This window comes from Phaenicophaeus curvirostris, chromosome 6 (assembly GCF_032191515.1).
Source record: "Phaenicophaeus curvirostris isolate KB17595 chromosome 6, BPBGC_Pcur_1.0, whole genome shotgun sequence".
Lineage (NCBI taxonomy): Eukaryota > Metazoa > Chordata > Aves > Cuculiformes > Cuculidae > Phaenicophaeus > Phaenicophaeus curvirostris.
This window is the reverse complement of record NC_091397.1, coordinates 20375231-20401399: the sequence shown is the minus strand read 5'-3', so window position 1 is coordinate 20401399 and position 26169 is coordinate 20375231. Positions and strand designations below refer to the sequence as shown.

General features: G+C 37.7%; 1 protein-coding gene across 6 annotated transcripts in view; it reads right to left on the bottom strand.

The window, feature by feature from the left end:
- Positions 1–26169, bottom strand: part of NEBL (nebulette) — a 412617-nt gene that overhangs the window by 337578 nt on the left and 48870 nt on the right. For 5 of the 6 annotated variants that reach the window (XR_011337639.1, XM_069859519.1, XM_069859518.1 and 2 more), the window contains 7 exons: positions 21676–21768; positions 21195–21286; positions 18670–18763; positions 16562–16666; positions 15253–15424; positions 11358–11450; positions 10277–10405 (listed from right to left, as the gene is read on the bottom strand). Coding sequence is in view for 5 of the 6 variants with exons in the window: in XM_069859519.1 (XP_069715620.1) it covers positions 10277–10405; positions 11358–11450; positions 15253–15424; positions 16562–16666; positions 18670–18763; positions 21195–21286; positions 21676–21768 (778 nt within the window). In the remaining variant the exon portion in view is untranslated. The remainder of the gene's footprint in view (positions 1–10276; positions 10406–11357; positions 11451–15252; positions 15425–16561; positions 16667–18669; positions 18764–21194; positions 21287–21675; positions 21769–26169) is intronic. The other variant, XM_069859522.1, reaches the window with a different exon arrangement.

Below are 26169 nucleotides of genomic sequence, written 5' to 3'. Positions count from 1 at the left end.
TTGGAAGAGACCCACCGGATCATCAAGTCCAACCGTTCCTATCAAACACTAAACCATATCCCTCAGCACCTCGTCCACCCGTGCCTTAAACACCTCCAGGGAAGGTGAATCAACCACCTCCCTGGGCAGCCTGTTCCAGTGCCCAATGACCCTTTCTGTAAAGAATTTTTTCCTAACGTCTAGCCTAAACCTCCCCTGGTGGAGCTTGAGGCCATTCCCTCTTGTCCTGTCCCCTGTCACTTGGGAGAAGAGGCCAGCACCCTCCTCTCTACAACCTCCTTTCAGGTAGTTGTAGAGAGCAATGAGGTCACCCCTCAGCCTCCTCTTCTCCAGGCTAAACAACCCCAGCTCTCTCAGCCACTCCTCAGAAGGCCTGCTCTCCAGCCCTTTCACCAGCTTTGTTGCTCTTCTCTGGACTCGCTCCAGAGCCTCAACATCCTTCTTGTGGTGAGGGGCCCAGAACTGAACACAGTATTCGAGGAGCGGTCTCACCAGTGCCGAGTACAGAGGGAGGATAACCTCCCTGGACCTGCTGGTCACGCCGTTTCTGATCCAAGCCAAGATGCCATTGGCCTTCTTGGCCACCTGGGCACACTGCTGGCTCATATTCAGTCGGCTGTCAACCAACACCCCCAGGTCCCTCTCCTCCAGGCAGCTTTCTAGACAGACTTCTCCTAGTCTGTAGCACTGCATAGGGTTGTTGTGCCCCAAGTGCAGGACCCGGCATTTGGCCTTGTTAAACCTTATGCCATTGGACTCTGCCCAGCGGTCCAGCCTGTTCAGATCCCTTTGCAGAGCCTCCCTACCCTCCAGCAGATCAACACTTCCACCCAGCTTAGTGTCGTCCGCAAACTTGCTAAGGGTGCACTCAATGCCTTCATCCAGATCATTGATGAAGACATTGAACAGGGCTGGACCCAGCACTGAGCCCTGGGGAACCCCACTTGTCACTGGCCTGCAGCTGGATTTCACACCATTTACCACCACTCTCTGGGCCCGGCCAGCCAACCAGTTTTCCACCCAGGAGAGTGTGCGCCTGTCCAGGCCAGAGGCTGACAGTTTCTCAAGCAGAACGCTGTGAGAAACTGTGTCAAAGGCTTTACTGAAGTCCAGGAAGACCACATCCACAGCCTTTCCCTCATCCAGCAGCCGAGTCACTTTGTCATAGAAGGCGATCAGGTTAGTTTGGCAAGACCTGCCTTTTGTGAACCCATGTTGACCGGGCCTGATCACCCGGTTCTCTTGCATGTGCTTCATGATAGCACTCAAGATCACCTGTTCCATGACTTTCCCTGGCACTGAGGTCAGACTGACAGGCCTGTAGTTTCCTGGGTCCTCCCTGCAACCCTTCTTGTAGATGGGCACAACATCAGCCAGCCTCCAGTCCAGTGGGACTTCCCCAGTCTTCCAGGACTGTTGGAAGATGATGGAAAGGGGTTTGGCCAGCACATCCGCCAGCTCCTTCAGTACCCTAGGGTGAATCCCATCTGGCCCCATAGACTTGTGGGTGTCCAGTCGGGCTAGCAAGGCTCTGACCACCTCCTCTTGGATCATGGGAGCCTCATTATGCTCCTCTAGCTCCTGGGTTTGTACACAGACGGAACGACCCTCCTTACGACTAAAGACTGAGGCAAAGAAGGCATTAAGTACCTCAGGCTTTTCCTCATCCCCTGTTACTGTTGTTCCTTCTGTGTCCAATAGGGACTGTATAGTCTCCCTAGTCCGCCTTTTATTATTTATATATTTGTAGAAAGATTTTTTGTTATCTTTCACTGACTTGGCCAATCCAATTTCTAGCTGAGCCTTAGCCCTTCTGATTTTTTCCCTACACAATCTCACTTCCCTCCTGTAGTCCACCCAAGAGGCCTGTCCCTTCTTCCAGAGGCCATAAACATTTCTCCTCTTCTTGATATCCCTCAAGATCTCTCTATTCAACCAAGCTGGCTTTCTCCCCTGCCGGCTTTTTTTCCGGACCACGGGGATGGCTTTCTCCTGAGCTGCTAGGACCACCCTTTTGAAGAGCTCCCAGCCCTCCTGGGCTCCCTTGCCCTTGAGTACTGTCTCCCATGAGACTTCACCAACCAGCCTGCTGAAGAGATCAAAGTCTGCCCTCTGGAAATTTAATGTTCCAAACCATTCTATGATTGTATGAAGTTTCAAGTTTTACATTAAAAAATAAGGTTTTACAGGTACTTGATACCTCTTAGTAATGGAAGAGAATAAAATCCAATTTCTGGAACAATTTCTCTCACATTCTGCATTAACAAAGCACTCAGCAGAGGACACTGAAAGTCCAATACTCCAGACTAGGACAGATAGATTTGATAATGCATGAGTTAGTACATAAATGTAGTTCCATTGCCATTCTGGATTCTTAGAGTTAAATGGCTAAAAGGGCTGAAATAGATTATTCAGAGGAGACCAAGTTACATACTAAGCGGTCAGAAATGGTCTTTTCACAGTAACTTACACAGAACTTAGCACATGTAAGATACACACTCACTCTATTTCCAACTGAAAACTGAACGCACAACTAACCTGTATCTAATTTTCCTTCTTACCACAAATCTAGAGATGAAAACATATCACCTTTCTAACACCAGGAAACCTCCCACTGTTTTCCAAAATTCTTCTATCTGTAATATAGTTATTTTTAATCAGAAATAAATAATGCCTTTTTGAGTATCAGGAATCACTGCAAAACATGAGGCAAAAACTGAAAAAACAAGATACTTCTCCTTCCAATGAAAACTGCAGTTTCCAGAAGTGAGAAAGCTCTGTCTTGCTGCCTGAACAAGCACTGTCCTTTTGGGGTACAGCATGGTTATGGCAAAGTCTTACAAAGGAAACTATAATTTCAGCAAAAATCTACTTGAGAACAGAAAAACGGGATTCACTAGTTTTGAAGAAGCATAAGCCTTTTAATAACAAAAACTGTTCACGCTGAATTTGTGTTAGCAGAAAGTTACCAAACATACGCATGCACTTGTGCCCATATTACATACACAGAGAACTACTTAGACAAGTACAAAAATATTACATTTACGAGTGATGTATTCATTATTCGACTACAAGCATTTGTACTACATTATACACTTAAGAACAGAAAATCATCTGATAACCAAGATGGAAAAGCACAGTTTTCCCACAACACTGTTGACTGGAAGAATATTTACTCCCACACACTATCTTTCAGGTTGGCAAACCTGCTGAGGGCTTGCATGTAAAAGAATCAAAACCAAAGCACCATCTAGTTCAAAACAACAACAACAGCAACAAAACCCAAACAAACTCAGAAACAGATGTAAAAGTCTGATGGATAAGGGAAGTGTGGCTGTGACCCCTACCAAAAGGGAGTACACAGAGCTTTGTTTTAATGTGTTCAGCCTTCTGTTGCAGTGCAAGCCTGCTGAAATACTTGAAAGAGGACAAGAAACTCACAAGAGCCTATAGTTTTTCCCATAAAATCTACAATTTCTCTTCCTCCAAATGCCACGTTTGATTACCAGAATCTAGGGAACATTACAGAAACAGAGTTCAGCTATCTAGCGTAAAAGAATTATTCTTCTTTGGCTGCCAGAGAAGAAAACATAACTGCTCTGTCATTCTGCTTGACCTCCTTAAAATGACAGAGCTTAGCAACTGAATATGAATAGGAGTGAAGAATTTCTGTATTCCTGCCAGCTGCACATGAATTCTCCATATTACAATATAAAGAGCAGACAGTTATTAGTCTCTCTTCTTAACTTTGCCTTGTCTTTTACTAAGGGTGATTTTCCCCCTCAAAACCAGAGGTGTCTTAAAAGAAGTTAAGTGAAGGACAGAGCAAGGAAGGAAACTAAATCCTGTTTCCTCTCCTCTTCTACCATATATCAGCAGAAAAGAGTATTATCACTGTTCCAACACAAGTAAACTCCCTGGCCCACGAACAGGGGAGCATCTCTGCAATTCCAACACAAGAAATGAAGAGCTTTTTCCTCCATTTCATCTAACTAGTTTGTCTTATGACCAGACTGACCAGGAGCAGAAGCATAGTTTCTTGCTCTAAGATTTTCTATGGTACATACAGGTGTCAAGGCCTCAGCGAAATCTTACAAATAAACATCCTGGATACAGAGTCACAGATATTGGTGTGAGCTGGGGGGAGAAAAGGAGAAATCACTGAAATCACTGTTTAAAATGTCCGTGTCAGGCTGAGGAACAAAAGCCCTCCTCATGAGCACATACGCAGTGCAAGGCTCTTGTCAGTGATATACAGTAATTCATAAAACATATGTTTACTCTTTGCAGAGCTTGTTTAGACTATAGTTCAAACAATACCACTTCTAATGGCCTACAACACCTTCCTGTCTTAGTGGAGTAAGGAGAAAGATAACCCCTGGAGTATGGTGAAAGGGTGAGGAGCAGGCACAGCTACTCTGGAGCCTTTCTTCTGCAGAAGCCTCATATCACACAAAGAGGACGTGCCACTAGGGAGAGAGATGAAAGGACTTACTGTTTCTCATTGACTTTATTTCCATTACAAACTACATAAAGACTTCAAAACCCATATCCCACAGGAAGATAACTGTGGTTCTGCAGTCTCCATAGACTTTGGAATCAAATTGACTGCACACCCCTTTGCCATATTTACTGTTCAAAGGCTGTTTGCACTAATCTTTTCCGGGTTTGACTAATAGTTATGCAGTGTCAATGAAATCTCTCTTATGAATTTTCAGTTTTTTCATGGCAACCTACAGGTTAATTTTAAGGTTGATGACAAAAATTAAGACTGTATCAAGATATAAATGGAATTTCATAGTTTGTTGCGATTTTCTATTTGGATTGCCAGTGTGAGTGAAAGAATGTAGCTTCCCAGGTAAAGGAAAAGTGAGTGACCTGAGTGTTAGCTGAAGACCCTTTTCATCAGAATAAAAAAAGGAAGACTTAAATCCTCATATCAAGGCCTCTTTACACTAGTTCTCACTACCTGTTTGGTGGCATCAGGTGAACTGGATCTGAAGAACTTAGGCTGAAGGAGACAAGCATAAATAGTGAACGTAGAGCCATCAGTAACACACTGGCTCCAAATAAATACATTAAATTTTAGCACTCGTTTTTAAAATGCAACAAAAGGCACTTGAAAGTTCTGTCCTAATGTCCACTAAGGTTTCCTACATAACATGAGATTTTTGGGAGCACAGCAAACTTGATTTCTGCTTCCTACAGACATACTTCTACATAGATTTTAAGATATGAAAATTACTTAGAAAATAACCAAGAAATAAAGTGTTTTTCCCAGCAGAGAAACAATATATTCATGACCAACAGAAACTGATACTGACCTTTGACTTTTCTCCATCTATAGGCTATATATAATTTAAAATAAGAACGAAGAGACACTTCAATACCCTTAAAAAATCGTAACATATGGTAACGAAAAATTTATATACCATGTCTATATACTGATGCATATCAATTAAACTAGAAGGTAGGAAGAAATAAAAGACAAAAAAAAAAAAAAAAAAGAAGAAGGTCAATAGCATAAGAAGAGAAAGCCAACCTAAACGGTTTCAACTATGAAGAAGAACAGGGACAAAAAAGTTAAATTCATCTATTGCAGGATGTTCATTAAGATAATATAAAAGTATAAACTTTCAGACTGAAAGCAAAACTTGGTAATCTTTAAATAGAATCCTGCTGATTTAAATCAAAGAAAACCAGGAGTAAGCTAAATAGAAAGCCGCACCGAGATACAACAAATTGAAAGATGATTAAAGTAAAAATTGAGAGAAGGAAGGATATTAGAGAGTTGAATGAAAATATTCTGCAGTTGAAACAGGATTCAAGGAAAGCAGCATAAAAGGACTTCGATAACTAAAACAAAAGGAGAAACCCTAAGGAAATACTTTCACTGAAATATAATGAAAAAAAACCATGCATACAAATTGTTGCATAATAAGAGAGACAGACATACAGACAGTGAAATGAGAACAGAAGTGATAGTCTTGCAGTGCAGATGGCTCTTCTCGTTCCAAACACAGCAAGAGGAATTCTTCACCTCAAAATGAGTCGAAGACTGATGCAAAACAGAAGTGACAAAAATGGTAGCCCTAGTAGCAGTGCCATGGCTCATTTGCTGTCATCCGGCCAGTGGTCAGAACGCGCTGTTCTAGTAATACTGAAACGTGCATAGTTACTTCCCTGCCATCACAGTAAAGGCAGTAGGAGCTGACTGACCCCTATAGACACTAGGCAAACTCTCTTAAGGACAAGTTTCTGTGCTTTCAAAGGCTTAAATTGGTTCACATTTTAATACTAAATCAGAATTTACTCTGGTTGTAGTACTTTGTTTCTCTGCTTCCTACAAAGAATAGGCCTTAAGAAAAATATTAATTAACCTTAAAGGCTTCCTTGCAGACTTCATTTTATCTTGCTACTCTCTGTCTATTACCTGCACAGACACGGCTTTGAGCAACTGAGCTTGGTTTCTATGACTGACATTGGATCATATACCACAAATTAATTTACGCATCTTACACCACACCACATGGTAACACTCTAGAGTTAAAAAGTCTTTTCCCTGCCTCAGTCTCCAGAGATGGAAGTACTGAGAAGAATATACATAGGAAGTGTGCTAAAATAACAAGCCTTTAAAAAAAAAAAAGTCTCAAATATTGTGAACCTGTGCTACCTTCAAGGATCTTACTCTTGCCTTTGGGGGTATTTAACTAAACAAAAGAGTCTTGAGCCATGGAGAATGCAAACTTAATGCCATTTTCCCTTACTTAAGTTACTAGTAAGAGCAGGTAGATTCATTTTATATGGAGACCTTAAAATTGAAGGATCTTTATAAAAAATGCATGCTTCAGTACAACTTCTAAGAAACACTAGAAACCATGTATACAAGAAGTTGAACTAGGCGATACCTGTGTTCTCTTCTGTCATCGGACACTGAAAAGTCCATAGTTATATATAAATGTGAGTTACACATAAACACAATTCATCTCCTTCATGGAGAAGATGGTTGAAATACAAATACAACTGTTCAAAATAATGCAAGGTGATTGAGCCACATGAACAAGAACATCCCCTCCTGGTGCCTGAATGCAAATTTAACAGGATGAGACCTTACATGTAGGGAAAGAAGGTGAGAAAGACAGTAAGTGTGAAAAGAACTGGGTGAAAAGTAGTGCGTACAACTGCACAGAAAATCAGGACAGAAAGGAAAGTCTTTATAAAGAAACTCAAAAAAAACCACTTGATTTTTTTTCAGACACAATGCTGTCAAGAAAGACCTGAATTGAAAGCAAAGAAACTGTCTCTAGCTTTTTTTCTTCTACAGTGTTCTGTGAAGAGGGAACTGTTTGGTCTGTCTTTATAAACAAAAATAAATCTGACATTCTTATATCCCAACTTCCCTTTCTAACAGAAACAATCCAAAAAAACCTTCACAAAAATTAATTAATAGCTCCACATCTGAGAAGTTGCAACACCAGTGTTATAAGCAGGATTGAAAGACAGAAATCATTACCTTTTGTTCCTCTTTAGCCAGGCTGAAAATAACTACTTGAAAAACAGCTGAGAATTTTGCAAGAACTAACGTTGCACCCAAATGCTCCTGGGAAGTCCTACAGAATGGCTTTCAGGTAAAAAGGAAATCCTTTCAAGGGTAGTAATTAATTACAAATCATTTAGGCAGACTGAGAAGCTCTAGTGCAACACCTTCTGTCCAGTATGGCAAAAAAATTCAATGATACCATAAGGCAATAAAGACAACCTTGAAAAACACTAACAGAGAAGCTGCAAAAAGGACAGATAATACTGAAAAATCATTTGAAAAATAATATAAAAATGAATGTTCATTGCCTCCATCAGGTTTCCTATACAGTCTTATCTGCAGAAGTCTAAAAGGGAGATCAGAGATTTACTCCGAATTTACATCATGCAAAAATTTACCAATTTTGTAAGTAAGCTCCCTGGGAAACTCAATGTTTTCATTGAAACTAATGGTCAGGGGAATCAAATAGGAAGAATTAATTCTACTGAACAATGTTAGTAGCCCTGCTGTGATGTTGTTACTGAAATTCCCAAAGACAAGAGAGAGCATTATTTAAAACTGGATAAGCCTTTAACATCTGGTATGAAGCCAGGAATCCAGCTAAGGGCTGGAAGAGGTGGTTAAGGAACAACTCCACAGGCAGCAGCAGTGGATTGGTGAAGACTTGAATTGTGGGTCAAATATCAGTAACAGTATCTACAATAAATAAGCAATCGAAAAACAAATAAATACCTGAAAGATAATGAGACAAGGCCAAAGACACTTAGAGGCTGTAAAACTGGTCACAGGTCTAAAATTCTTTTGTGCTGGTGCACCACTGGATTGAACAATTGCCAGAGAGAAACACTGGTAGATCTAAAAGTTCAAACTCCATGAGGAATGGCCATGAAATCTTAGCAAAATGGATTTGGTTCTCATTCATTCATTGTGGTACATCATAACACACAAAGTATAAAAGTCAAGGGCAAACTCATCTTGTGGTTACATGCTAAGTAACATCTTAGATGGGATGCTGCCATGGTTGGTATTTTTGACCAAGGATGCTATCTTCTGCTGGGTTTTTTTTTGAGTGTGTACACAGAAACGGCATTTTCTTATAAATCATTGGGATTATGTCAAATTACTTAGCTCTGGCTCTGCAATGATAACTGTCTGCAAGTGCTCAAATGCTGGCTAGCCAGCTGGGTCAAAAGCAGAAACAATACCTTGCTAAAGTATGTTCATCTTGGCAAGGATCTCTTCAACACATCACCACAACAACAGATTTAAATAGAGACACGAAAAGCAAGCTTGCTAGTGCCAAAACAATCACTAAAATAAAGCCCATTTCCTACTCTTAATATAGCAAGTAACAAAAATTATCTGCTAACAATCAAATCAATCTGACAAAGCAACGCTGAAATGGTATGGAATAGAGCCAAAAAGATCAGAACAAATACAGAGAAACAATATGCACTGGATTGTGAAGCCCACTTTGCATCATCACAGGAAGAGACATAAAAACCAGCATGATGTGCATTATTGCTATCCTCCATTAAAGGAGCTGGGAATATGGTTAAAATATCAAATAAAGATGAAAAGACATGATATAAGGAATTACAGTACTGTCAAAGATGTGTGTTTCTTTCTTTGTTCAGGGTTAGTTCTTAAGGCTGAACACTTTCTTTCTCACCTGTTCTTAATCAGAGCTGCTTGTATGTATTTACATGGCACCTAACACAAAACTCTCTAAACACTAATCACCCCAATAATTACTCAGGTGGGTAGGAGAACATGAACAGGCACAGTCTACAATGAAGATGCCTTAAAATCTTCTAAAAGTATGGGTAATTCAAGGATGCTAGGTAACTAAATGGTAGCAATTTCTTTACTCTAACACTTTCTTTAAAAAAAATAACCCTTTGGATAAACTTTTCAATGCACATTTTTTCACAGCTGAGCAGTGGAAGTCACAATTTCTTTAAGACATAAATTTAAAATGCCATCTTGCTGATTTACAAGATGGCATTTACAATTTGCCAATCAAGTCTAATACACATTGGAATGCTAGCAGGATGACTAGGCCCTTATTCAAGATTTTCATAAATTTTATTCTAATCTACAGCATGAAACAGATGCAAGATCTGTTTTTGTAGCTGGGAATGGAGATTCGTCAAAGTATTCTAATATTAATCCATGTTAAACAATATCAGACTATATGTTTGCCAGCTGGATATTACCCTTGTTCTCAAACTACTGAGACTATAAGAACGCTTCTGTAAGAGAGAAAGCTGCCAGTTGATACTTCTTTTTTTTTCTCAGATGGAAACAGAGCCACAAGCACCTGCACACCTTAATACAGGAAGAAATAGCTTCAGTCACTAAAATACTATTATATGCTTTATTTGCCCAGTTAAAAGCACAAGGTAAATTTTTTTTTTCAGTTCAGAGGTGAATTTTTTACATTGTGTCTTTCAAGAAAAACAAAACCCACCCAGATTTATACACATTTTGTATAAACACAATACACCTTCTCTTAAGCACTGTAAATGGGAGTTAGCAGGACTTTTGGACTGACCGCGTTACCAAAATAGTGAATGAGATCTTGAGATTTTACTTTGCTTCTTTAATCAAGTAATAGCTTACACAGTTTCTAATGAGTTGTGACTACACAAGGATATGGGGTTAATACAGGCCTGTGAGGTCTCAACACACTGTGATAGTGTCATTAGTGAAAAAGGTGGGAATAAGGAGTACCTCCTCCATCAGATGGCCTTGTTACCTCACTGCAGTAAGAAAACGCAGGGTTCGTGTCAGAGCCATCTGACTTATAATCTCCCAAACTGGTAGAATGTAAATGCTGCTTACTGTAACGGCTTGCCCTTTCTACAAAGGTAGAAAGAAAGAATTTCAAAGTAAATAGATAACACAAGAATGAAGATGAGCAGCAACAAAACCCCCAACACTGTTAACATTGATTCATACACAGATGGCATTAAAAGTAGAGAAAAATTAACTCATCACGATTTTGTATCCATTTTGAATACCATTAGTTCAAAAGTTTTTTTAAAAATCAGACACAACTAAGCTTGTTCTCTGCTTTAAAAGAATAGTAGAAATGGAGGCAGGATTGAGACACTGGGAAAAAAAAAGGATGAAGATGACGCATGTGAAAATTTCCAGTGGAAAATCAAAACACTCTTTAACTCAGCATGCATATAAGAGCCTGTGGAAATACTGCTGAATGAGAGTCAAAATAATATTTTATGATTCCACTATCAGTAGCAAAAGAAAAAGACATGCAAAATTAAGCATTCAAAACAAATATTTTGTGGTGAAATAAAATCCTAAAGCCTGGAGAGACAAAACATGGCTGTATTAACTTCTCTCCTTTTCCATCTACCCTTAAATTATGAACACCTTGGAGTTTTAAACAATAGTACAAAGCATAATATCATGTGCCATATAAGCAAAATGTGCAAAGTAATGAAATCAATTTCATAAATAGTCCCTCTTCTATATCTCTGAAATTTACTAAGGTCCAATTATTTGAAAATTCTACTTATAGCGATGGCAAAGAAAGTCGATGCTTTTCAAGTGACTCTTTCTAAGTGGTATGAATAACTGCTGTTTAGGATAAGATTTCTTTCACTATTTCTTATCTGCACATGTGATTACAGCTCAAATACCTATAAAACACTAGTTTTAAAATGTGACAGATATATATATGAAAATATAAAACATATGGCTGGCACATCCACCTGAAAATTTACTGCATCAACTTAGTTTTGTAAACATTAAAAGCTATTTTGGGGAAAAGTCAGGATATAAGCAATACCAGAAAGCATATGCAGACTCCTAGACTGAATATTGTCCTCCAGAGGATCAATGTCGAAGATGGAGCCAGGATCTGTGCGCCAAACTTTAAGGTCTTTTCCCAAAGCACAAAAAAGATGAGACAGACAAACAACAAAGGAAGTAAAAGCATGAAAGGAATAAGTTTTAACAATCAGCGACCAATTTCCTTCACACAGAAATTAACCAAAAGATCTAAATGTTCACCTGAAAGGTCCAGAAAACATTAATTTCCTGCTTAAAAGAACTTGGTGCCTTTGTTTCAAGCACTGACATTTTAAGAGGAATTCTTTCTCCCTGTTTTTCTTGTCTTTTGCTAAATATGATCATAGCAGTATCTTAAGTCTAAATAAATGGAAACAAGTTAAGTATCAGGCACCAGAGCTCTTTTTCCACTAGCAGAACTAAAATCATCAGAGTTTAAAGATCATTGCCCCAGCCCATCACCAGCATCCTTACTCTATGGAGATGTCACAGTATAAGTCCCTACAGCTGACAGTTGGCAGCATAGATCCCTACAGCTGACAGTGGCAATGTAGGCCCTCCTTTGCATACAGAACAGATCAAGTCAGCCTAACAAGCAGAATCAGTTGTATAGGTGATCTTACAAAGAATAAACTTCTTGCTCAATTAATTTAAACTCAAAAGTATTCATCTTTCCCGATTAATAAAAAAAAAAATAGGCTAGGGTGACTAACTCAGCTGTAGAAATCTACATTATAGAGATCTACTGTTAGGTAAAATGAAGTCCACTCCTGATCTTCACTAATAATTCCCCTTTGTCTTCCAAATATCTACACAAGCTGGGACACAGATTTACTGTTAATCCACTATCAAAAAGCATTTTTTAAATTCATTGTGTAGGTTCAATAACAGTAGTAACAGTAAGATCTTCAGGTCTTATACAAGTAAGTTACTAATATCTCTTGAATTCACAGGTCTGAACTAGATATTGAAGGAATAAAGAGTCCATAAGTAATAATTAATTTCATGTCAGAGTTCAAGTTATAACCACAGCAGAAAAGCAAATACAGATTCCACCATGTTTTTTAATAAACTTTTAACAATTACAATGTTGTACAAGTTAAAAGGAGGTTTATAACAAATGCAGAAGTAGCTACAGTTTAAATTCTTGATCTATGCACACAATCTAATATATACAACCTGTATCTGCTATATTTAAAAATATAATAATGATTTAATCTCTCCAAAGTAGTTTAAAAAAAAAGGACTTGACTTAAAGTACAGTCAGTTAAACTACAAATCTACCAGGTCACACCTTTTTACCAGTAGTTTGCTTCTTGGGCAGACACATCCGCAAGATTTACTCAGTGCATTGGAAGCAGGAAAAATAATTGTCTTCCCAACTCAGTCCTTTTTCTGTTGTGAGTGGTACCAGGCTAAATAATGGGTTGGTAGGTAAAGTAGGACTGTGGGGACCCCAAACATGTCATGTTTAAATTATTAATAGCCTAGAGGCAATGGAAAGAACAGGCAGACCTAGTAAAATAAACCCCATGGTTTTAGAATACATTCAACGTATGTACGTTACACGTTATCTACTGCAACTCCCATAAGGTGAGGCATAGCACTAACTCCCTCTTGACAAGATGAATAAAAGCCAATGCAAAATCTTTTGATAAATGATGTGTTATTCCTAACAGTGATAAACTATGAAACTACGTAAAGCATTGACAGGCATGAAAGGGGTGGGCAAACTGCTGAGCTCAACTGTTCCTGTTTGGTCATGCCTTAATAAGTAAAAAAAATAACTACAACTCCATGGCAGCATCAGTACAGCAACCACTGATTTTTTTATTGATTTTATCCATCTCTGTAATCTGAAACAACATACACAGAATCAGAATCTTGGCAATTTATAGCATCAATCAATTTTAACTTCCTGGTAACTTTTGCTAATTTAAAATAACCGTATACTTGCGTGAGAATCATGGAGCCTCTTTAGTCACAGATCTAATGCTCAGTTAGATTAAATTATCTTACAGGTTTAAAATGGCTTTAGCAAGGTTAACGCTACTGCCTGTTTTACAAAGCAGTGGCATTACTTCCAGCAATCAGACATTTGAAAAAGATGTTACTGCTTTACAAATAATACTTTTAAAACCAATCAAATGGTCTCTAACACAAAGGTGCTTTTCCTAACTGACTGAGCAATTATCAGCTAGGAAAAATCTCAAGAGAGTCATAGTTGTTTTTTTCAGTCTGTGATATTTTTTTCCTAGCTGCCAAGGACATTCCATGAGCACTGAGCTCACTACTTCTTTGTAAATAAGCAGATATTATAATTGCAGTTCACTCTGAAACAGCATTAGCTGAAATATCACTGGATATTAGGCTCACAGGTTTGTCATGGCCTCTTTCCTTTAAATAGCTGCACTATTTTTTGCTATTTGGCAAGTATGGGGAGAATTCCTGTGTGTTTTGATAGAGTATTTTAAGGTGACAAACACTACTAATATTTCAAGAATTTATCGCAGGGATGTTCTTAATCCTAATCTTTTTGCGCACCAAGCCTTCAATTACTGAGCATAGGACTGCATACAATTTTTATACAGGTCTACAGCACACTGCAAACTGTATATTAAATTTCGGAGGAGTTTTTCTCTTGTTCTTTGGCTGCACCATTTCTAGGGATGGAAGTGAGTTCAAGTGCTTTGCTCTCTACAAACAATGATCTTCTGAACAAGTTGTTGCCCTAGATCCAGAACGTGTGATCCTCTGAGACCTGCATGGTCTTAAAAGCATCAGTACCTTCACAGAGAGCTCTGTAAACATTCACTCATGAGAAATCTCTTCTGACATAAGGTTGTCACTACAAACATGTAAAAGGTGGCTATACAAAAGGAAAGAAATACGCTTTTTTATGTAGCAGAGACTCATTTGAAGACTTTAAGCAAAAGACTGAAGAAACATCTGCCAGGAATGTTCCAGATATAGTTAACCTTACTATAGGCAGGAGGATGGACTATATACCTAATGATGAGTCCATCTGACCTGCAATTTCTCTGATTTCTGAGAAGTAGACTTGAAGTCAGCCCCTGCTATTATTAGTATGCATGAAGGATTTTAGAATGCTATCTCAGCATGCTTTTCCACATGCAGACCCTCTGAGGTCTAGTGTTACAAAGCAAAAGAAACCTGACAAAGGACACATAAAGAAGAAGAAAAAAAAATTTAAATGTCAGGTTACCATTTCTTTTACATAGCAGACTTGTTAACTTCTATGAGATTTCAAGTATCCATTTTGATTCTGAAAAAGTGTGTATGATGAAGACCCCAAATGACATCTCAATGCAATACTCTGTCTCTATGTACCAAACCAATATTTACTGTACCCTCCAAATATTTGGTCTTATGTTGGCCATCAGAACATCACTTCTTAACACTGGTGTTTGATCTACCAGAGACTTAATGAATTACAGTTTAAAAAATATTGAAACCTGTATGAAATTCTAAAACAAGAGGTAAATAGAGCATGTGTAGCTCTGGAAAAATTGATGACTGACAGACTGGTCTCCAACGCTTAAACATTGAAATCTTGGAGAACCGCAGCTTTAATCATCTCTCTTCTGTGCAAAATGAAGACTACTGCAGATATTTTGGCCATTCATTCAAAATTCAAACTTAAAGCAATAACAACGATTATCCGTATTCCAGAAAAAATATTACAGAGCAAATGATGATGTATCTCCCAGTCATTCCCATCATTACTTCGCTAGAAGTTGCCATTGAACCAGTAGTTCAACACAAGTTTCATGCTGAGAAAAGAATGAAATCTTGGTTATAATGGAGAGCAAAAGCAAAGGCTTTCATCTTCCCCACAGTGTTTTCAATAGCAATGTTTTTTAACAACTTACCAACAATTATTCCAGGTCTTCTATCCATTTCAACAATATGTGGATGCACACCTTTATATGCTGCATCACTCACAATTTGGGTGTTCTTCCGCACACGTTCTGTTATAGGATCATCTACCACTGGGGTGAAGCCTCTGCCCTTTGTCCTCTCAAAATCTTCATGGTATTTTACCTAGGAAAACAAGAATTACATTTTTCCCCAAGCTGCAATTGATAGCGAACAGTTATCCTATGCACACGTTAGTTTTATGAAACACTTATGTTCTTTGGGTTGTGCACCATAACAGAACTGTTATACACATAAAACAGAAAAGTCTTGGCTGGCCATCCAGCCTATCCCCCTAATTCATTTCCTGTCATTTTATTATCATTTTTGCATTTGTTTTTTGTTGCCACTGAATTAGACACTAACTCAAGCAGCAAAGCATCATCTTACAGTCACACGGGACAGGAAAAGCCCTCAGGAGATCATTTGGTCCATTCTCTTTTTCTCTAAGGTAAGACAGGTCTCCACTGCTATAGACAACTACATCTGTCAGTAAAAAAAACCTTCCAGCAGTTAACAGCCCTAAAGAACTCAAGAACTCAAGTATTTCCATTCACTGGGATTAAGATTTTGATTATACACACAGTTTCATACTAAAGATACTCTTTTGCTCTTTTGTATTATCATATACCATCTGACTTTAAACAGAGGTTTTTAGAAAGAATTGCAGTTATTCTAAGCAGCCTGTTTTCAAAAACAAAAAAGTAAAAAAATTAAAACCAAGGACAGTAGGGTAGAAGTGTGGGAACAAAACCAGTATTAGTAAGAGTTATAAAGGTAGCACCCTGCTAATACTACTTTTTATATACATACTTAGTAAATAAGTAATTAATACATCATTACTTTTTAAACAGTCTTAAACATTCACAAACATTCTCACACAAGCAAATGCACACAAAACAACTCATTTCAAGAACAAAAGTCACGCAGAAACCAGGAACGTGCACAGGCACAGGGTGAAGTGTGTCACCTAATCCAGTCAGACTGTGCGATGCTCAAACGAGGTGTGTATTTTTTCAAAGGAAAATAAAAACAAAACAAAACCCAGATATTTAACTGTTAGAAAGCTGTTTATTAGTATTTTGAAAAAGTGCATTACAGTCATATGTAGTTAGCAAACACTCCCTCAACAGGCATAAGAAGAAAATATTCCTTCTATATTGAGCAGAGAGTTTCATTAGTTACCCATATTAATGGAAGACAAAATCCAGTGGAAGTCAAGCGCCATTCCTTAGTATAATATAGTTACAGAAAGTACCCTACCATTGAGATGTTGTTTTGTGTTTCTTTAACATGCCTTAGCTCAGGTGTGTCTAGAAGCACACTACGTCTACCTTTCATTTGCCTCTGATCAGTGCTGTACTTGACCTGCAACACAGCAACAACAGCACACATGAAGTTTTTTCACAGTAGAAAGGACGGTGAGAATCACATCATGCAATGTTATCCTTTCCAAACCACAACAACCAACATTTTTCTTGTTTCTTTCTATACACTCATTTTCTAGTAACTTATTTCAGAAGGAGAATATAGATGTGCAAGCATATTGGCAAGGCCAAAGGGGATGTTTATTCCATCAACCACTTACTCAAAAAAATACTGTTTACCTGAAAGCTGAAACTCTTGACTGTTTAAAAGGCATAACTGAAATAATTCATTTATCAACTGAAAAGTAAAATAAATAATACAAAAACATCACTGTGACTTGGACATCTTTAAAACAAATTTGTACAGCTGCTGATAGGCTACCTTCTTACTATCCAGATAGACCCATATTCTGTCCTCAGTCTGCTTCCAGGTCAGGATTAGCTGAGAATCCCTGGGTTCCCAGGGAATTCAACTCTTACAAGCATGTTAGTCCTTGGGCAGCCTTCTTACTCCTGTTTGGAAGCTGGTCTTTGCTAGCAGCACAAAAGCAACGTCTGCGACAAATGTGAATATGCTGTTTTCAAAGAGAACACTTGGGCTCTGTGCTTTGTGCATCTGTGAGTACTGAACCTCCTATGTCACATTTATCCTAATTAGCTCCTTTTGTGGCACTTCAGAGACTTGTAAAGATGCAAGGTTAATTATATGTTTTTAAAAAAGGCAAAAAAAATCACATACTCAAAATGCTAAAACAGTAAAAGTAGTTGGTCCTACTTGTTGGTTCTAGAGCAAGTACCCTTACAGTTTCTTCTGGCTGGCTGAATTCTACTAATGGACTCTCTTAGCTCCTACATTGCATTGTAACCTGTGCACTCAGTGTCAGTAAATATTTTAGATTTACCTATATACTCCAAGCATTACTTTTCAAATCAGTTGTGCATATCTATTTCAACATGCATTTTTGATAAGAGAAACCAAGTATTGAAATTTTCTAACTCTCCTTACAATTATGCATTTGCTAAGCACAACATAACTATGAAAATATGAGTCTTGGTGTCTATGTTTCATAGGTAAATTTGAAGTAATGTACACAGAAACAGAAATATATGGTACTGTATATAAGGCATTTTCAGGACACAGAGCCAACATAATTCAGTTTTCATCTAGCGCTTATTAACATTTATCCCTGTAAATCTTGAGGGAAAAAAAGCTAAGGAGTCAGTTGGGGAAAAAAAAACAAACCTTCTTTACTTTTCACTTCTACATTCTGAAATGTTCACTACTAATTCTCTTTCTGATCTTGAAACAGTCACTGCCTGAAATCTGTTCTATTTACCATATGCAGGACTTTGTCACTGATGTTGTTTCAGTGAGGACACAGATTGTAATGTAACTAGTCTGGTCCTTTACTTCATTATGCTGTTTTGACTTCCCCTGGCTCCTTATTAGAACTGTCTGCTGCTTCTTGTACTGCTGTAGTGGCAATTAAAAAAAAAGAAAAAAGGTAAGCATGATCATAAAAGCCAAGAAATATATAGTATTTTACCCTTTATTGTTTAGTAATCAGACTACTCAGCTCTAACATAGGTGGTATGTCACAGAGGGGAATGGATGACTACATATTTCTGTTCTTTGAATCATAAAACCAAAAAAAAATTGCAATAAAGTATAACTCGTTTCCTTTATCTTTACTGTAATCTACTCCTGCAATATAGCAACTAAAAACTGGTAACAAGAGATGAATATTCTTGAAAGAATGACTGACCTCTACTGACTCTCCCTGAAAAAACATTAGCACCATCACAACCACTTACTATTTTTGCCAGAATAATCAAGCAACTCTGAATATTTTTGTTGCTCGTATGTCCAGTGCATGTACTCAAAGGATAAAAAAAAAATCCAATCAGTGGATAATGCCGTTGGAGTCATTTGACACATCACATCTAAACAGAAAAGCATATCTGTGTTATATTTCTACAACGACAAAAATCTAAACAACTTGCCGAGCTGATATTTTCTTGATTCTTCTTGACTCTCTCCATCTCAGGAGTGACACTCACAGCAGTAGCTTTGCCAGGCTGCTCTCTGTAGTGAACCTATTATTTAGCAGAATAAAATGGTACATACTATTTCAGTTAAAGCAGCATTACATTGCTTTACATTAAAATGTATGATTTAAAAGGTCATCCAGGAAATAACTGAAAAGCTAAAATGCATTTGAAGTTTATTAAAGCTTATAAAACTTGGGGTTTTTTAAGCCTAACCTTGAATCCTTTCTGCATAGTCTTTGTATTACTACATTTGTATGGATATATATGCACATATGTACAAAATATCTTGACGTGTACTACACTGGTCCTTGGCTGTACAGAGAATTATCTTATATTTGGAATGGGGTAGGACACAAATAATGCATTAAGGTCAAGTAAAGCGCATGAAAAGCTGGATTTCAGCAGTCATACATATATTTTCCAGACGCAGAGATTCCATAAGCATACCATCCATGTTCTAACTTTTCTACTATACATTCAAAGGTGATTAAACACACTGAGTGCAATACATCTGACAGCTGCAAATTTACTCCAGCTGCCTAAATTTCACCATGTGTTTATTTAGATGCACTGTAGGAATATCCCCTCTATCGCTTTTAAACAAAAATATACTTGCAGCAATGATAAATTAACCAAATGCACACTCAAGGCAGGATGGGAATTTAAGGCAGATAAAGGATAGGATGCGGTTGACAGACCAATCAGTTTAACATTAACCCTAGCCCCAAACACTGGGAAGTCAGATATGATAAGCATTTAGTAAATAATTAAACACTCTTGTACAATTTATGCTAATCCAAATAAATGTTTCCATACAATCCCCTTTTTTTTTTTTAAAAAAAAAAAATAAGCTCTTGGTTTTGTGCAATAAGGATAACTGTGCTGATATGTTATGCTAATAATTCTGCAGTGCATTGCCACAGTAACACATGCATTGTTTGAACAATTGTCTTCCCATGCAACACAGTTTTGGCCAGTCCATATGAACATACTTCAATTGAAAAAATTAATATCTGATATCTAATGGATATCAAATGGATTAAACTTGCAAACTGACATTTGCAAAGGTAAAATGATTATTCAAGATTTTGTATATCTAGACATATCCAAAGTTAAAAAATCTTCATTCAGAGCTGTTCCAGTGATCTGAAAGAAAATTTAAACTTTCCAATTAAAATTTGTACAACACAAAAGAAATGGTCAAACGTAAACAATGAGATGAGTAGAAAACTACACAGAATGGCATGAATCGCTTGGGACAAGAAGTTTGTTTGAACAGCATGCATTTTAGCAGGGCTAGACTTATCAAAGTAAATATCCTGCGAACAGAATGACTTTCTAATGGTTATGTCAGCCACTATATACTAAACTCTGATAGGAAGGTTACTGCAGAACCTGAAAGAGACAGGTAAGAGAGCTGGAGTTTGAGTACTACTGTAGCTAATTTTTTACAAAGCAAACTAAAAGAAATCCGGAAAAGGAAATTTTGTTTACAAAAATCTGCCAAGATTTCCCACAAACATCCAAGATGGAGAACAACATTTCTTTAATTGAATATGTGATGTTTCATGCTCCATTTCCCAAACCAAGCAATGGCTCTTCACAATTCATAGAATCATAGAATAACCAGGTTGGAAGAGACCCACTGGATCATCGAGTCCAACCATTCCTATCAAACACTAAACCATGCCCCTTAGCAGCTCATCCACCCGTGCCTTAAGCATCCCCAGGGAAGGGGACTCAACCACCTCCCTAGGTAGCCTGTTCCAGTGCCCAATGACCCTTCCTGTGAAAAATTTTTTTCCTAATGTCCAGCCTAAATCTCCCCTGGTGGAGCTTGAGACCATTCCCTCTTGTCCTGTCCCCTGTCACTTGGGAGAAGAGGCCAGCACCCTCCTCTCTACAACCTCCTGTCAGGTAGTTATAGAGAGCAATGAGGTCTCCCCTCAGCCTCCTCTTCTCCAGGCTAAACAACCCCAGCTCTCTCAGCCGCTCCTCACAAGGCCTATTCTCCAGCCCCTTCACCAGCTTTGTTGTTCTTCTCTGGACTCGTTCCAGAGCCTCAACATCCTTCTTGTGGTGAGGGGCCCAGAACTGAACACAGGATTCAAGGAGGGGTCTCACCAGTGCCAAGTACAGAGGGAGAATAACCTCCCTGGACCTGCTGGTCACACTGTTTCTGATCCAAGCCAAGATGCCCTTGGCCTTCTTGGCCACCTGGGCACACTGCTGGCTCATGTTCAGTCGGCTGTCAACCAACACCCCCAGGTCCCTCTCCTCCAGGCAGCTTTCTAGACAGACTTCTCCTAGTCTGTAGCACTGCATAGGGTTGTTGTGCCCCAAGTGCAGGACCCGGCACTTGTCCTTGTTAAACCTCATGCCAATTGCGTCTTTAAAGAGTGTTTTCAAGTAACTACCTTAGTGAATTATTTTTGCACACAAAAATTATAGAAAGGATTAAACAAGAGCAACTTCCCATGCTGACATTCTCTTGATTCCTCTTGACTCTTTCAATCTCAGGGGTGACACTCACAGGTGTAGCTTTGCAGAGCTGTTCTTTGTACTGAACCTAACAAACATTGCAGAAGATGTTACACAGAGATTTCCAAGTAACACAAACATAGCAGTGTTAGACATCATTTAAAAGCACACTACATTTCAATGGAAAATACCATTCCTTAGTAAACAACCCCATCTTTCCTAATGACACTAAGTACTCACCTTCTTGTAGTTCTTCTATTTCAGACACAGACAACTGATACTCCAACAGGAATACTTCACTTTAATTGATGTTAATCAAGGTGCAAGGCCAAGGAGTTATTATTTTACTGTTAATTGATTAAATTAGTCTTTGTGGACAAACAGGAACTAGCACAAACACCACAAGCGTATTCACATAAGCACAAACACATTTAATACAGCAGAGAGATGTGTGCAAGAAATGAAAATGGGGCACACATTGCTAATATTCTTCTGGTTTTCCTTGACTCTCCTTATTTCGGGTGCATCAGAAATAGCTGTTGCATGCTGAATCTCTTCCTTGTATTTAATCTGCACAATAAATATTGCAAAATATTAGCAATTAAAAGATACAGAAAAGCATTAAACACAACAAACATTTTGTTATCGCTCCATTACATATACTGTACAGTTAGACCACACCTATTGACCTGAAAAGGAACACTCGAATTTCTGAAACAGTCTGCTAGGGACACCAATGCATTTTGTTTGATACAATGCAGCAGAGAGTGCATGTAACAAGCCTAGTCTCCTAGAACTCTTACAGTGGGAACATACATCACATGGCATTGTGGCTACCTTCACGATAATTGGGATGCTGCATATACTCCTTGGACATCTGCATCACACAATTACTTGGTCTTGCAGAAGATGCAATTACTTGGTCTTGCTATTAGTTGGCTATAGAGTCTACCAGTCCATTTCAGAAGTTAAACATTCCACAGATGTGTTCTTTAAAGGGCATATGACTTCAAAGTCTCATTTAAGTTTTCTAAAAACACACAAAAACACATCAGGAAGAATGTAGATGTTTGGATGGATGATGCCTTTGAAGATGCTGTCTGACATTTGCTGTTGGCTTTGCCACATTTAATCTCTTCTGAGCAGCAGTATGTTAGGAAATGGTAGACTCCATAATTTGAAAGATGAACAGAACTAGAATTTTTTCAATTGCACATCATATGTACCAAAACTGGAATTCAATTTAATGAGAAAGAATTGTAAGGATAAGTGGATGTGATACTAAAAAGAAAGGCGTTTTTTTTTTCCCCATACATTATCCAAAAGAGTCATCTTGGACAAATGTGTGCATTGTCTGAATACTGTCTGTTACTAAATACCTATCCAAGAACTCTGCACATTCAGCTTCAAATTTCTCACATCACCATAAATTAAATAATACTTATTGACCATGCCATCCTTTACAGTGATATGGCATGCTTTCTTTTTCTTTACAATGGTCGTAAAAAAACAAAGTTCACAAAATTATTCCAAACTGGGGGGTCTGTGTGATATATAATAATTAAAAATATTTTTCATTAACAGAACTCAAGGAAGGAAAAGCAGAAGAGAACACCATAATGAATCAACTTGTATAGTTTCATATTAATGTGGCATACAAAACTTCTATTACATACATTTTCAGGTTGCAAAAATCAACAACTCAAAATCCAGAGAATGACACAACTCAAATGTAACATTAGTTCCACCCCTTGTACAGATACATTTTATATTACTTCATTCTTCTCATATTTAAGTGCTTTATAATCTTCTTTATCTATTATCAGAACATGTTTTTCTTAAGAATCCTGCCCCATTCATTACACATAATCAATGAGCCTTAGTGAATAGTTTGCATGTGAAACATTGACTGATAGCTTTTTTTCTTTAACTGTTCTAAGGTCCTGCTCCGATGACAGAATTACTGATTTCTTCAGAAACTTTTCCATGTTGCTCCTTGCTAAAGCACCTGAGTTTTTCATATGCATTAACTCACTGATTTTGCTGTGAAATGAGGAAAAAAGGAACTGTGACAAGTCACTATTTATACTAGAAAGCACAGACAAGTGTCACCTAATCTGGCTACATAATTTTTTAAAAAACACAGAATTATACAGCATCTGCATTCAAATGTGAATTCGTATTGAAATCTAGTTTATAAAGGAGAAGTTCGCCTCTACGGCGAAGTTTAAAATCATATACTTTGGCAATGAATCATCAGATCTAGACACAGGGATTTCAATTCAGGTTCTTGCTTCTGAGTATTGACTTAGTGAATTCCCTAAAGGTTATCTCTTGGAGAGGCAATTTCTCATGATTTAAAAAAATGCAAATGTACATTCCTTCATGTGCCTGCTTGTTTAGACTGACTACACAAACCCATGAGAACAATCATAGTTGTGGACAACATCATTAAAACACAGGAAAAAATACTTGACCAAGGGCACCTCAGATACATGCTGACAGTGAGGGAGTGATGAACCTAAATGACCTTGGATTCTCGTCCAGCTCTTCTTGAAGGAAGCATCTATGCACAGAAGCACATCACTCTGCTCTTTTTTTCTCATATTTGGTCTGTCCTATTCGACCAAGCCCTTCTACACTTTCAGTTCCTCATTCCTGACCTCTTTTTTTCCCAAATCCACTTTGTCAAATGTCACTTAGATAATTTTCAACTCTTTTTCTCCAAGGCATGGTACTTATGAGGAGTGCCAAATTTTTTAACACAGACAAAACAACTTGTTTTCCTCTAAGGTCATACTTGGAAGCTGCTTTGGCTGAATTTTATAAACAAATAAATAAAACCAAACCAGACCAAAGCACAGACCAGGAATGGAAAATTTCAGTTCAGACAGTTTAGGATTGGCAGAAGTACTAAACCACTGCAAAAAGGGTCTTTTAGTAGAGACTGTTAGGTATGATTAAGAATTGGCAGTGCTACTAGTCCTTAAAATGCTTCAAAATGTTCATTGCTTGAATCTCAATTAGGCCCCAACTTTGCGGAGCTGATTGACATATCATAGGGGTTTCCTCATGGATTTCATACAAATAAAAATACGATTTCAATCTTCCCCAAAAAACTTTCTTCCCAGTACTGTGTCCAGCCCAGCTTGTCCCACAATATAAACAAATTCTTTAAAATCCTTTTAGTTATTTGTAGCATCTCAGTTTTGATCCAGTTACAGTCCACAAATCTGATGTTTGTTTTTAAAGTTCTGTGAGATCTTAGCTCCAACTATTTGGGAGGCTGCTTCTTCCAAACCAGTCAACACAACAGGTGACATGAGCTCAACCATCTTATCCGTCACCACCTTGTTTTTAGGATGCGAAAACAGACTTTTCTGAGCTTTGTTTCCAATATATGTCATCTGGAAGAATTTGATCACTTTCAGAACATGATGCAATGAACTTTTTTGCACGTACAGTGTTATTTTGGTTTGGTGTTCTGGGCTTTTTTCCACTGCAGAAGCGCTTCTCATTTATAGATTTATTAAGCTTAGCAAATAGCTTTAAAGCTGTCCTGAGTCCTTCTGCTGAAATTCAAATATACGCATAAAATGTTTAAATCTAATGGATTTAAAAATGGTGTAATATACCCTTCCTTTGGGAATCCTGTAAATTACACAATATAATTTCCTTCTTGTTGAAATACAACTTAAAACTTTCTTGCACATTGCCTTTAAATTTGGCAATTATAATAAATATTACACAACACTTAAGTAATCTCAAGTACACTACATGTAATGAAATATTTTTTGTAAAATATGAACTCTACACACAGGCTAGCAGGTAAAGGCCATGCTACTTACATCATACCACTAAACCACTAATGCATTCTGTGTTTCTCTTTATATGCTTTTGTTCAAGTGTGTCTACTGGCATACTGATCCACCTTTCATTTTCCCCTCTCAACCACTGTCTAGGATTGCTAAAACAGCAAGAGCACTGCACATTGTTTTTCCATTTCAATTTGCAAGTTACTGAGAAAAAGCATCAGAGTAAGCCTAATAAGCCTCTGTGTGTGTGTGTGTAACTAGTCTTGAAATAAATGTCTGTGGTAACTGAAAATCAAATAGGTAACAGGAGATCACATTTTTGTTTCTAGAATTCCATTCTGGCAAAAAAATATTTAAAAAATAATTTTTAAAACAACCTTAATTGCACAGCAAGGGGTAACAAACAAAAAAAAATCGAACAATAACAGCAAGAAAACCTACTCTCAAATCAAGAAAACCTTCAGCTTCCCAAAGAAAACCACTATTTCAGTATTTATGACACATGATAGCTTGCACTGAATTTTTAAATTGCATTGTGACTCAAAATGACAAGATGAAATGTGATGAATGGAGCAGAGAAAAATTCCAAGGAAAATACGATAAAAAAAAATTATGGAAATTCCCTGCCTGATCTTACTTCGGTGGGAAGTGCAGTATTTATTAATACTCAGTAAACAATTCTAAGTAAAAAAATAAAGTAAACTATTCTAATAGAATTGGTGACCAGAGTCTCTAATATGAATTTCAACTAATATTTAAACACAATCTAGTGTCATGTCTATGCTTTTCTTTCAAACTTCATTTTTAGAAAAGCATCTAATAACCAAAAAAGTCATGTCACAAATACAAAGAATAGTTCCAGAGAAAACACTTATTTTTATATTTTATTTTTATTTGTGCATTAAAGTGCCAAAGACATTGGGCATCCACAGATAAACATCAATTCAGACCAGTCTGACCAGATCTACACATCAACTTTTCATCAGCAGGTAAAGAGCCACAAACCCTCCACCTTTTCACATAGTTCGACTTTGGACACAATTTTCCCCTTCTTGAAGTTCAGACTATAGCAACTCCTACGTAATACATGTGGACTCTACAGTAACCTTACAGATTTTCTCTTTCCTGTTATGGTATTTTTCTACACTGCAAATTA